Here is a 14,128-nt window from a genome sequence, read left to right as displayed (position 1 = left end):
ACCATATTGACCGGTGTGTTGTCAGGAACCTGATTTTTTAAGTGAATTAAAAATGGTTTGTCATTATCAGAAGACCATTTTGACGGCATCGTAGAATTTAAAGAATTTTTACACCCACGAACAAATTTAAACAGGGCTTTAGAACTTGGAGCATTGCTTAGTTGTTGGATATTTCTTTTGAATGCATGTTGCTTGGCATATTTAACCGATTTTTTAAAATTTTTCTTTGCAATTATTAAATTTTCTGCAGTTACATTATTGTTGTTGATATCGAATTTCTTTTGTGCCGCTACGTAGAGTCTGTAATTCTTTTCCACGATCGAATCCCACCAATATTTTGGAATAGCATTTTCAGTGACTGTGTACGTTGATGCTTTAAATTCATTTTTAAAAGTATCATGTATGTCGTCGAAAGACGTAGGCAGATTAATGCTGTTTAGATTACTGAAGAGTTTTTTTTTAGCTAAAAATTTTTGAGGTTTTGGGATTATAGTTGATATGCTCATTACAATTGGAAAGTGGTGACTTCCTCCAATTGTTGATGGATAAACGACCCACGAAGTTGTGATATGTGAATTCGTAAAGGATAGATCTAGTACGGATCCCGTAGATTCGTGAAGCTGTTTTTTAAATGTGCAACTACCATTATTAAGGCAGCGAAAAGATGATGAATCAAAGGTTGTCTTTACGATTTTACCCCTTTGAGAATCAAAGTTATCCCCGTATGAAGTGTGGCGGGCGTTGAAGTCTCCACATATGAAAACATTTGGCTTGGTTTCCAGGAATGATATCAATTTATCGAGCTCATTTCTAATGGTATTGCACTTGAGAGAATGTGGAAAGTAGATTGAAACAATCGTTATATTCGAGGAGAGGCTCAGAGTTTCACAAATCAATATATCCAAAGATGTCGGAAAGCTAACTTTCCTGAATTTTATTCTTTTATGGAAGACTAAGGCAACACCACCGTAGTTGTCTTGTCGTTTTTTTGAGATAATGGTGTAATTAAATATTGATGTGGCATTTTTATTTTCATCAATGTTAAATATTTCAGACAGGATGCAAATATCGACATTTAATTTTTTTAAATAGAATTCCAGATAACTTTTGTTTTTATTTAGACTTTGTATATTGTATTGTAATAAGTTCATGTTGTTTTGTTATTGCTTTAAATTTTTAGGTTGCGTGTATATTTGGGTCTATGCTGTTAGTTTCCAGAAATGGGCTGTCTGTTACTGATGGCAGTAACGATTGCTGAAATTTTTTTAGGATATTTAGACCTTCGGCGCTGTTAAGTGAGGTTAGTACTTTCGACATTTCATTAGCAAAATTTGAAAACATTTTTTCTATTTCAGATACTTTGGAGAAGTTTGCTTGTTCGAAGATGGATTTAGACGGAGCTAATTGGAGAGGGCTGGCAACGGCATGATGTGCGTAAATTCGAGGAGTCGCAATTTTACTATATTTTGTTTTTGTAACTCTCCTATTTATTTCATCATGAACTGTTCTTTTTGGTGCTTTGTTTTTATTGATTAAAGGAAATTCATTGTTGTATTGATCTTCAGAGAGAATTTGGTAGTAATTCTGTGTTTCTGGATATTTACTAATGACTTCTCTTCTTGAGAGGTTGGTGAGAGCCATTATGCTATTTATGTTTTCTTCAGTTTTCCATTTTGGGCAAAGTTTCTGGTCAGTTGCACAGTGATCAGTACCATTACAAAGAATACATCGCGGTGGACCGCATTCACCTTTGCATGTTGTTGTTGAACGACAGTCGTGACATTTTGGTGTTTTGCATTGAGTGGGACATATTATTAGTTTTCCGCACGTTAAGCACCTTTTTGTTGACCTGCAACGGTCACCTATGTGACCTAGGCGCACGCAGTTTAAACACAGACGAGAACGACGTACATACAGCTCTGGGGAAATTTTAGTACCACACATAAGTATTTCAGTGGGTACACCATCGTATATAATGCCGATTTTGATTGTTTCGGTATATTCAGTTTTGTTTTCTTCATTTCTCCTTGTAAAGCGATAGACAGACACTACATCCATGTCATTGTTTGCTTCAATTTGCTGCTTAATTGTGATCGCAGAAATACTTTTGGGTACATTCCTAATAATGTAAAATCGTTGCACAAATCTTTCTGGAATGAAAGCTTTGAGGCCAATTTTTTTTAAGTCTGGGTTTGCCGTAAAATTGTTTGCTGCATTTGCATTATTAAAAGTTAGCCTGAAGGTATTGTAACTAATATTTTTACAGGCATAATCAGTGATGTTAATTTCTTGAAATCTGGCATAAAGTTGTAATTCTTTTGTTTGTGTGTTGTTTTGATATATATGTTTGTTGTTGCTGTTTCCGTATACGCAGAGAGGTAATAAGCGACCAGCGCGAGTATTATTGGATCATTGACAATTTTGTAAAATTTTTTGTTTAACCACACAATTTGAAAATTGAAAGCATTTTGACAGTTAAATCGAGACATCAGCTGTGTTGTGTTAAATGGACTACCTATTTGTCGTGCCTTGATTTAATCGAACGAACCAGTTCAATTGAACGATTCACAGAAAAGAGCGTATGAATTAGTTTCGACTGTATAATTCCACTTAAGGTACATTTAGATTTACGAAATCTAAACGTACCACTCGAACTCAAATGTCAATTCCATTTCTTAGGATTAACGTGACGTATTAGCAATGGAATTGACATTTGAGATCGAGTGGATTTAGAAGTCTAAATCATGGTATAATTATTACAAGGTAGGGCACAGCTACCAACTGATTACAAGTTTTCTCAAGGTGGCTTGTTCCATCAAATCAAAATACATATTTTGTGTATGTATGTGTATTGTCAAGTTTAATTGAAATGAAAATGATGTTTTTAACACGTTCGTCTGGAAGTAAATACTTTGTTATGGATGGAACACACATTTTATGGTGCATTCGCAAAACGAATGTTCGCATATACATAACAAACAAGTGCGAGCGCACAACAACGATGGCTCGTTTCGTTTGGTGGTTGAAATTCTCTCTGACATTCGCTCACGAATGAAAATAAACATTCGCGAATGCTCACGAATTCTTAAAACAGCAACAAGAATAACAAACGTTCGTGAACTCAATAGTTGTTGGGACGTGTTTTGTTATTCCACACATGCTCAACACTTTCCGCTACACACACATTTGTTTGTTGTTTTTAACAGCGATCGCGAGCATTCCCGACCATTTGTATTATGAATTCATGATAAATTGAATTCTCGCCGTGAGCATTCGTGAGAAAGAGCGTCGATATAACTTGACTTTAATCTATTATTTATCGAACCTCCATAACAAAAATGATTTATAATGGTACCCTCCAATATTCGGTAACGACGTTTTCATGTATTTCTTTATAATATTGAAAGGTTTTTGAGTTAAAGTTTTCAATTGGTTTTAAGGAAATTGTTCAATTTATGTCATGCTTAAAACCAATTGAAAACTTTTGAAAACTTTAACTCAAGACCTATCTATTAGACCATCCAAAAATTTGAATTGTATTGGATTTAAAATGTAATGTCTAAAATGAATAAAAAATGGACATGCCTACGATACCATTGTGAATAGTTTTCTGCTTTTAATGCATACGTGATAGACAATTTTTAGAATTTGAAATATTTTATTATAGGGTAAGTTTTTTTACCATTGTATGCGATTTGGGGGTACTAGAGCTATGTATCACATTGAATACATGTTTTAACTTATAGTACCATACCATAATAGTATATGCAAAGGCCATTTCTAGTAGGAGATGATTTCATCTAAATTAACAACGATTTACATACGATTCTTTGAGGACGAATAAAACAGTTTAAAACTCTGTGGTTTCATGCAAATTGCCTGATTTGTGTTTTTGTTTTTATTATTATTATTGTATATATATTTTTTTGTTAATATAATTCAATATTATAATAAGAATAATCATAATGTTTATCATCGTTTAATATGTATATATAAGTTAAATAAATTACAAATACTCACTAGTAAAACATGTAAAACGGAGTAGGGGGTTTTCACTTTTCATATATCTTTGCTTTTTTTTTGAGAAATTTTTCCCTACAAAAGATTTGGGGCGGATCTCCGCTCCGTTTTTATTCTAAATATTGCTTGCTTTCTTTGTTGGTTTGTGGTCGTAGTTGTTGTGTTTTGTCTAACTTATAATGGATATTACAATTTACTTTAACTTTTTTCCGAGTTATCATTAAATTTGGTGGGTTTTAAAAACCCACTCTCAATGAAATGAAAACAATATTTTCGTTTAATTTCCCTAAACAAATTCATTTGGTTTTCTTTTTCATTACATAACTGAACTTATTCGTAAGAAGACATAACATTGGAAATAAAATAGAGAAGTGCACAAAGACTGATGTCGTCAGTATTCCTGTTTTTGTTGTCTGTGGTCTTGGTAGGTAGAATGATTTCCAAATGTTTTGTCTGCCGATTGAAGATGAAGGTGTCAATGATGTTGGATTACACTGTCACTAGGCCAGGGCTGTGGGCGATGTTTAATACTTAATAAATGCTACAAAGCGTCGGTTGCTTCTTATTGTTGTTCGTTTTGATGGTTGTTTGTTTTAGCATAAATAAACTGTGGTAATAAGTGCAGAAGGAGGTGGATCAACGCTGTTGATTTAAAATCGTGCAACGATTTACGTTTGAACAACTTCCACATAGTTTGCAGGATACAGACCAACGCGGCCATTCATACGTCCCTTACACCAACCTTGTTCGTCTTCATCCTCCAGTTTTTCAAACACATCACCTGCAAGCAAGGAAAGCCACAAACTATGTTATGTACCCATGTATGGTTATGCAGTGCCTGTTCTTACCTTGTTTGAAGGTCAGTTCATCACTTTCAGCGCCATCATAGTCATAAAGGGCTTTAACTGGAACTCCGGGTTCGCCATTATCAACCAAAACATTGTCACCTTCGTCCCACTCTTCTTCCTCTTCGAAGGGATTGGCATCGGTTGAATTCGATTTGCCATTGCTGTATCGTGTTGTAATCATCGTTGGGAAGCAAACAAAAAATCGTTTTGTAAATGATATGTCGCTCGCTGATGTCGATGTTGTAATTAATTTCAATAATACTTACGTTACGCTCGAATTGCGAGTATGTGTTGTTTTATTCGTGGCTGTGGCCGTTGCTGTTGTGGGCGAGGTAGCTGTGGAGGAAGAATCTGGTTTGCCCGATGATTTCAATGTTGACGAATTATTGGACTTTTTCAAACTAGATGTGCCCGAATATTCCTAATTGGAGAGAAAATGTTGATAAATATACTGTCATTATGGACTACTCTGCAAATAATATTGTAGACATACGTGTAAATCTTCATTCACCGGCCTTTGATTAATCAATGTGATTGGTGCTGCTGGCAAAGCTTCCTTTGATTTACTACCCTTAGCAATATCTCGGAATTCCTCGGTATATTCCTACAAAATGACTTTCACTATACTTTGTGCCCTTAGTTCGCTAAAACAATGCCATACTTACCACAAAGGCAGGCCAGTTCATGGCCATGTTGACACCATGGTTGTTTGACCACCATTTCAGATCCTTTTGATGATCGGCATTATTAATAGTGTGATAAAACTCTTCATAGATTTGTGGTAAGCTGCGAGAAAAGAAATATGTTTTAGGAGATAAAAGTAAAAGATATAGTTATAGCACTTACCTGGGTACCTTGGTAAGATCTAAAACTGCATGCAAATTGAATAGCACTTCCTTAAAGAACTCCAATCGAGTCTTCTCCATAGCTTGGCACTTTTCGAAAACTGACGTCATATCTTCTATGTACACGGAATTGTATTTGGTTATCTCAGCAATCGCCTGTTCGTATTTCTCTCGGCACTTTTGAACCTGGTCTTTAGTCTTTTGGACACGATCGTGCATTTTTTTCACCTACATAAATATATAAATATTTGTAAAATAAAAATGAAGCAAACAAGTTAACATGTATAAGACGGCATTGACGTCTTATATATATATATATATATATCAGACGTGAACGTTACGAGGTTGAAAAAATGTGAGTATAAAAGCAGGAATGGATAAAAGATAGAATCATCTTTTGCTTATGATCCCATGTACATTTTTTTTTAAATGTTGATACGCTCCCTATTAAGACTTTAGCAATTTGGGGAAGTACTAGAAGAAGTGGACCGATAGCCCCCATATTTGAACTTGAACTATGCTATGCTCTAAAGAAATAGTATAACAATGTGCAAATATTGGACCAAACGGGCATGTCTAAATCGGGTCTAAACAATCTGATTCGTATTGGTCCAACACATTCGGTGTCTTAAGTCATTCCTTTATAGTCCAAATTGTTAAGTAGCATTGTCTTTAGACAACATTAATCTTAATATAGAGGGCATAATAGTTTTAACAAAACTGAACATATGAAGAGACTTTTTAGTTTTTTTCTTATCTTCGCAGCGACCTTCACATCAAATCGCACAATGTGACAGATAAACACTGTACAATAGTTATTTGTCCTACCATTCTTTAGATAAGAATATATGTGTATGAGATTATAACTCTTAATAGCTCATACCTGGTCTGGCGACAATGAACTATCGGCGGTGGCATTGCGTTCTTGATTTGTGGCACTTTTTTCTGTTTTGCAAGCTGCATGATATTCCGATTTGGCCTTCTCGACTTTGGCCAATAGTTTCGCCCATGTTTTTTGGGCCTTCTTGAATAGATCCTCCATATCTTTGCGTTCCTTGATCTGCATCAACGTATGGTGGTAGTTGTCTTTTTGCCATGCTTTAATCTGGCTACTAACATCGCTACACAAATTCTCCTTGATCTTCATGTGAACATCTGATATACGCTCCGACTCGGTTAGAACACCTTTCCATGCTGCCTCCGTTGTACCATATTCCGGACCTGTAACAATAAAAACAAATTCAACCAAGTCATAAGCAGCCATAATGTGTCGTATTGCCATCGTTCATTCGACGATGTATTGATGTTTTCCCTAAATAGAACAATAGAAAACCTTAATTCCCTAACGGCAAAAGCCACGGTGTCATTTGCAAAGACAGACCACTGTGAGTTGAGGGCTATAAGGGGCGCTTCTCTAATATTCTTTCTGGGTGTCATTGATTTTCGAAACCTTTTCCGTGTAAGTACTATGAATGCACATGTAAAACAAAAACAACAAAAATTAAAACAAAGCAGATGAAAAACAAAAGGAGACCAAACCTCAGTCCCTACTGTGTCCCCGTCTGTACTAAGATGTGTACACAATATGCTATAATAAAGCTTTCGTTAATGCTGTCATTTAAGAGTAGGAATAGTAGTAGTGGTACGCTTCATGCCCTACTACCCGGTCAAATAATGCATAACACCACCCCCACCCCGCCACATTTGGAACTGTTGCTTATTGATCAATTTAGATTATTTATAGGCAACGGGGTGACGAATGCCTTCAAGACGTGCGGTATTGAGTCCGCCTCTTAAGGGTGGGTGGTGGTAATGTTCAGTCAGAAATGAAAATTATTAAGACTACAAATATATTTCTGTTGTTGTTGTTTTTTTTTAATCGCTTGTGTAGTGCGAGTTTGTCGGTACGTTCGGTACTGCTACTACGGTTTGCATTTTCATCATTTACTACCTATTACTGACAAGTTATTATGCATTCATTGCGGCCGTTTTGTTTTGTATGTTTGTCTTTAGTTGTGTCGTCTTCCAAGCAAGTGTCTGTTGACTATTTTCAGTATTTAGTATGACGTAATATTAATAATAGCTGGATTTGAGTATCGACAAATATACAAAAATATTTATGAGCTGCAATCACAAATTTATTTATAAACACTAAATGATAACATCCGAATACGTTAGGGTAATAATAATACAACAAATTGTGTACGCTCATTAACACATTCCACTAGGGGGGTGTGATGGGTTGCAAATTTTTGAGGGCCTAATGGATAATCCAAAATAAGTTCTATCATATATGAATTATTTGCTAATCAAATTCATTCGCTGGCACATAGGGAATACTTTTAATAGCCGACATACCTTTTTACTGAATGAACTAGACGGACATCAATTGTCGTGATGCAGGATTCAAGAGTATGAGTATTAACCCTATCATTCAAAGTTATAGTAATAGCTTAATGAAATAAAAATTACAATACTACCTACATATATCAACTAAAATATTTTATAGAATGATTATTTGCCACGCCTCTGCGTCCATGAAGTATTTCATTGATAAATGCTCGTAGAAACGTGGCTAACAAAATGTGCCAAATATTCCACCAATCAATTGAGAAAACTCATAACAATACAAAAAATGGGGCTAATGCTAAGAATGCTAAAAGTCTGTATATTGACGGTGTTTCTAGCAAGGTGGGGGGAAGATGTATATTTTAGTCAATGGCAAAATCTGTTATTGTTGTTGCTAAATTTCTTCGCCATCAAGTTAGACAAGTTAACACAAAAAGGAGAAGAAACTGATAACGTTGGTGATGGTGACGAAAGTTGCTGCTAACAGAACAATAATAAACAACAACAACGTGTTTATGAGGTATACTTACTACCCAATTCTATAAGAAACTTTGATTTCACTCATACAAGAGTCTACTGACTGCTACAACAGCTAGCAAATATTCGTAATGGCTTATCATATTATGTGGTCAGTCAATTTTAAAATAGTAAATGATGATGATGATGGTCGGACAAAAACACACACACACACATAAATATAAATTCCTTCGCCAAGCAATGCCCAGAAATAGAACGATAACTCAAAAAGTAATTGGGAGTGTTTGTTGGTTTTGTCAATAATGTTCATGTGTTGTTTACCTTTCTCTATTAATTCAGCCCATTTTTTAGACCAAGCACGCAAACTTTTGGCATACGACTTTTCTATATCGGCTCTTTCCTGAATCAGTTGTTGTAGGTCATTGCACAGTCTAAAATTATATGAAATTTACAAAAACAAAAGAGAACAACAACAAATCAATAGGTGTGAAGTTGAAAGTGACAGTCGAATGTAGCAATTCGATGCATGTATGTACTTACTTGTAACCATCCTCTATACGTTTGGTTGTACGTTTGTAGTTGCCTGGCTCCCAAAACGATTCACTGCCAGCTTCTAATAATTGATCATCGCTGTGGTGCGACATTTTCTAAATGTGGACAAAAATTTAAATGAAAAAAACATGATTCAATGAATAATGATAGAATCATATATTGATTTACATTATTTTTATTTTAGATGAATTTATATATACACATACTAAATATATTTTAATGTAAGATTTGATTTTTATATGTCTATGCCTATATGCCTTTGATGACGACTTGTTGGTATAAACCCTTCTCAAGTACCCAATAACACAATTAAAGATTGTCACTCGTCTGTTCTCGGCGAACAAAAAGGATATATTCTGAGGGAATAATTTAATGCATGAGTTAAATGTGAAGAAAAAGATTTATATTGATTACAATGTCCGGTTTTTTTTTTTTGGAAAATGTTGTATATATTTCCTGAAGAATTGTGACCAAACTGTTCTTAATTAGAAGTGGCATCATGTGTTTCGTTAAGTTTTAAGTTTTACTCCTCGTGAGTTACATCCCAGACTCCTTCAGCATGAAATCTAATTGATTTAATATTGTTAGAGCGGCTTTCATATTTGGGACAAGCACATGTAGATATGTCGGATTAAAATTGGCAAGGGATTTTGGATGCTGAACATTTTATCTAATATCTTTTTTACTCCTTGCAATTGTAGGTCAAAAATGAAATATGATTTTTAAAGAGAATATTCATATTAAATTAAAAATTGCAATTTAGTTGCATTCAAATTGATTTATTGAATGATAACTCAAATGTTTTGAATTTCATCTGTGGATATTTGGGATTATTTACTATTTTTGCATCATACATAGGTGATCGTTATACATATATAGAATACATATATCTTTATTGAAGAGCGCTCTCTCAACAATCTTCCATTTATTCCACTTTTTTCTGTACTCTTCTCTGTTCCGGGCAATATCTCCATATACCCTCTTGAAATAATCTTCAATTAAAAGTGATAAAGAATTGTTAAGGGTGTTATCGGAGAGAGGGTCCTACTACTCTAAGGCATTTAATTAATTTTACAATGACAAATACCACAAGAGTTAAGAATGAACAACTACAACAACTCTATTTTATCGTCGGTGGTGCTGGCGGTGGTGGTGGTGATTGTGCTATTTTGACGTTACTAATCGTCAGCGGGGCTATCTCGCAGATACGACGATATCTTTTATTTGAACAAAATATGAATGGTTGTTAATATCTGCGAAATGAGAAATGGTTATTGGCGCCGCTAACGAATTCAAGAGTTTAGAATCTGATTTGATCTCCTCACAGCAAATGCCTTGCTACCGGCCCACCCCACCCACTCCACGGTCCTTCCGCTCGCAATGGAATGTGCCCACTTACATAATTCACTGCTGGAGTAGGGTATTATGTTATTATTTTGAGCAATGGAGACGGTGTTTGAATTTAAATCAAGTCGTCGTGCTTGCTGAAGCCGCCGTGGAGTGTGTCGTTTCGTTTGTCGTTGACACCAAAATTAAAATAACAATCGAAGCGTTGATGTTGATGATGACCGACCAGCCACAAAAACAAACAAAATTTAGTTTTTTTTAGGCTGAAAGAAATCAAAATGTTTTGCCGAAGTTGTAAAACAACAAGTTTAGCGTTTTATTTTTCTCTTTTTGTATTTATTTACAAAAAAACTAGTTTAGTTAGTTTTTCCACACAATGAGAAATAGCGACGACTACGGCGACAGAGACCGACAACAACTACATCACAGATCGATTATGCGTTTCACTGACCAGCAACCGCTCAGCGCCGAATATAATCAATGGGTTGGTATTTTTCGGAACAGTCTTTTCCACGTTAAACTTTTTTTACTTCAATCTAAATTTTTCACTTTTTCTTCCTTACGTTTTATCTACACTTATGTTTCGTTTGGACTTTCTTCCGACGCTGGCAATATTGAAGAAAAATGACTATGGGCTGGTTGGGCGAGCGTTGTCAAAAAAAAAATTATCGAAATGTAAAAAAGTCTCACGAAAATTCACCGTCGTTGTCAACGTCAAGCAAAAAACAATAAAACACGACTAAAACAAAACACACAAAATTTGTTCTATGAAAAAAGCAGCGAGAAAAGTGAAAATCTCTCACAGCACACAAACACACACTCGCACACATTCATACAATCGCAAAAATCAAAGCGAGAAAAAACAAAATTAGCTCGGTTATTTGAACTTCAAACCTCTACAAGTTTTTACAACTTGTTGAACCGATTGATGGATTGATTTTCAATTCACGGGCTGCACTTGAATTATTTCATCGATGGGGGACCAACCTTTCTTCTACGAAATTTATTTAAACAAAACTTGCAATAATATTCCCTCTCTTCGACGTCTGCTATGGAATTTTAGTGTCGGCAGTGCTGCCAATAATACCGAACTGTCAACTATTCACATCGCCACCAGGGCTGCCATATTGCCGATTTATCGGCATTTTGACGATTTTTCACTCTAAAAATGGAAAATGCAGATTTTCCGATTTTTGCCTCAGAATTGCCGATATTTCAACAATCGACACAAATTGTCTAACTTTTTAATTTAATACGGCGTTACCATACAAACATATAAAATTGGCAGCTTTAAATCATTATAACTATCGGCGACTCGCCGCAGCCGTTTTCAATGGCTTAGATATCTGCATTTTTTGTCAGCATTGTACTCTGTCTAGTTTACATTTTACATCGAATAAGGCAAATCTTTAGACTCCGAGTTTAGGGAGTTAAACTTTCTGAATTTTGAAGAAATTTTTGAAAATGCAGAATATAATTTAAAAATTTTTCGGAAAAAAATTTCCGAAATTAAACGTGGGGCTCCAATTTAGCTTTTCCAGTTTGTTTTTGCAAAATAGTCAGGCTGAATCCCAGTTTGTTGTTTTTATAAAAAACAACTATTTATTAGTGGGGAATGTATGGCATTGTTTGCCGAGGGGTAAGGCAGGGAAGACTATAGTTTCGGATCACGCCACTGATCCTCATCAGTTCCCTTAGTTTTTTGTTGGGATATTCTCCCCAGAAGCTATTGCTTCTATACAAAAAACCTTTCATACCCAAATGTCTCTTGTAACAAAGCGAAGTACTTAGCTGACCAACGACATAAACTGCATGAGAATTTCGTTGGAGCCTCACTTCGAGGTTAACAAGGCATTTACAAACAATACCACACCTTTCCCACTGTTGTGTGTTGTCACATCGCGACAAATGCGCACAACGACTTTGTTGGTGTTGCTAGTATACAGCAACAAACCAAACAGTTCAACCGTGCCTGCGTCTACAACTTCAGTAGTGTTGGCGGTTTATTTGGGATACCATTTGTATTTTGTTTTTGCAAAATAGTCAGGCTGAATCCCAGTTTGTTGTTTTTATAAAAAACAACTATTTATTAGTGGGGAATGTATGGCATTGTTTGCCGAGGGGTAAGGCAGGGAAGACTATAGTTTCGGATCACGCCACTGATCCTCATCAGTTCCCTTAGTTTTTTGTTGGGATATTCTCCCCAGAAGCTATTGCTTCTATACAAAAAACCTTTCATACCCAAATGTCTCTTGTAACAAAGCGAAGTACTTAGCTGACCAACGACATAAACTGCATGAGAATTTCGTTGGAGCCTCACTTCGAGGTTAACAAGGCATTTACAAACAATACCACACCTTTCCCACTGTTGTGTGTTGTCACATCGCGACAAATGCACACAACGACTTTGTTGGTGTTGCTAGTATACAGCAACAAACCAAACAGTTCAACCGTGCCTGCGTCTACAACTTCAGTAGTGTTGGCGGTTTATTTGGGATACCATTTGTATTTTGTTTTTGCACAATAGTCAGGCTGAATCCCAGTTTGTTGTTTTTATAAAAAACAACTATTTATTTACAACAACTAAGTACTTCGCTTTGTTACAAGAGACATTTGGGTATGAAAGGTTTTTTGTATAGAAGCAATAGCTTCTGGGGAGAATATCCCAACAAAAAACTAAGGGAACTGATGAGGATCAGTGGCGTGATCCGAAACTATAGTCTTCCCTGCCTTACCCCTCGGCAAACAATGCCATACATTCCCCACTAATAAATAGTTGTTTTTTTATAAAAACAACAAACTGGGATTCAGCCTGACTATTTTGCAAAAACAAAATACAAATGGTATCCCAAATAAACCGCAAACACTACTTTCCAGTTTTGTCTAAATTTGTACAAAGAATTATGGTTCTTCCACATTCCACAGCAAATGTGGAACGAATTTTTAGTCAGGTAAACCTTAACAAAACTAAAATTAGAAGCTCACTTGAGAATGATTCATTGGAAGGGATTCTTTATTCTTAATATTACCTCAAACTAAATAATTCAAATTGTTTTAATATCAAAATTGATAATGAAATACTAAAAATTTGTAATAAAAATCTAATTTTTTTATGACCTTAATACCACACTGTGTTATAAGTAAATCTGAAAGATCTCACTAGTGTACATAAAAATTACTATATTTTAGAAAAATCTACATTTTTTGTAGAAAAATTAAACTTTTATGTTATTTTTTTATACAGAATTGAATTTGTTATCTTTTTTTAATGTAATAAACAATATTGATTTGTTATAAACCAAAAAAAATATGAATTTATTTATAAATTATATGCTGCCGATTTTTAAAAATACAAATGCCGATTATGCCGATTTTTTTACGATTTTTCATGAAATTTAACTGGCAGCACTGATCGCCACCCAATGTTGACATATTTCTCGTTGTTGTTGGCAGTGGCCTAAATCAGAGTGTATGGCAACATCGGGCATGGCGTTGTCGGGCATTTCAGCAGTGAAGCCAAGTTTTGAAATGGCTGTAGATGTTATTATTGTTTACATACGCGATATGTATAAAAGGGTTTACATTGCAACATCCATTCCATATTAAAAAACACATTATTATAGGGTTGTTCATATAATTTTTCGGAAAATATATAAAATATAAAGCAAATCCCCTAAATAAACATACTGT

General features: G+C 35.0%; 1 protein-coding gene across 1 annotated transcript; it reads right to left on the bottom strand.

Moving 5' to 3' along the window:
- Window positions 1-4,526: 4,526 nt before the first annotated feature.
- Window positions 4,527-10,567, bottom strand: LOC133331434 (protein kinase C and casein kinase substrate in neurons protein 1). The gene is made up of 10 exons (XM_061539826.1): window positions 10,491-10,567; window positions 9,080-9,186; window positions 8,861-8,970; window positions 6,597-6,934; window positions 5,715-5,941; window positions 5,534-5,654; window positions 5,362-5,472; window positions 5,135-5,289; window positions 4,869-5,029; window positions 4,527-4,801 (listed from the first exon to the last, which is right to left on the bottom strand). The coding sequence occupies exons 2-10, from the start codon at window positions 9,181-9,183 to the stop codon at window positions 4,689-4,691; spliced, it is 1,440 nt and encodes a 479-aa protein (XP_061395810.1). The 5' UTR covers window positions 9,184-9,186; window positions 10,491-10,567; the 3' UTR covers window positions 4,527-4,688.
- Between the last annotated feature and the right edge of the window lie 3,561 nt (window positions 10,568-14,128).

The sequence above is a fragment of the Musca vetustissima genome, unplaced genomic scaffold (genome assembly GCF_032173495.1).
Source record: "Musca vetustissima isolate MV318-11 ecotype Yass unplaced genomic scaffold, APGP_CSIRO_Mvet_v1 utg2953, whole genome shotgun sequence".
NCBI classification, from domain to species: Eukaryota; Metazoa; Arthropoda; class Insecta; order Diptera; family Muscidae; genus Musca; species Musca vetustissima.
The sequence above is the reverse complement of the archived record's forward strand: the minus strand, read 5'-3'. Positions and strand labels throughout refer to the sequence as shown.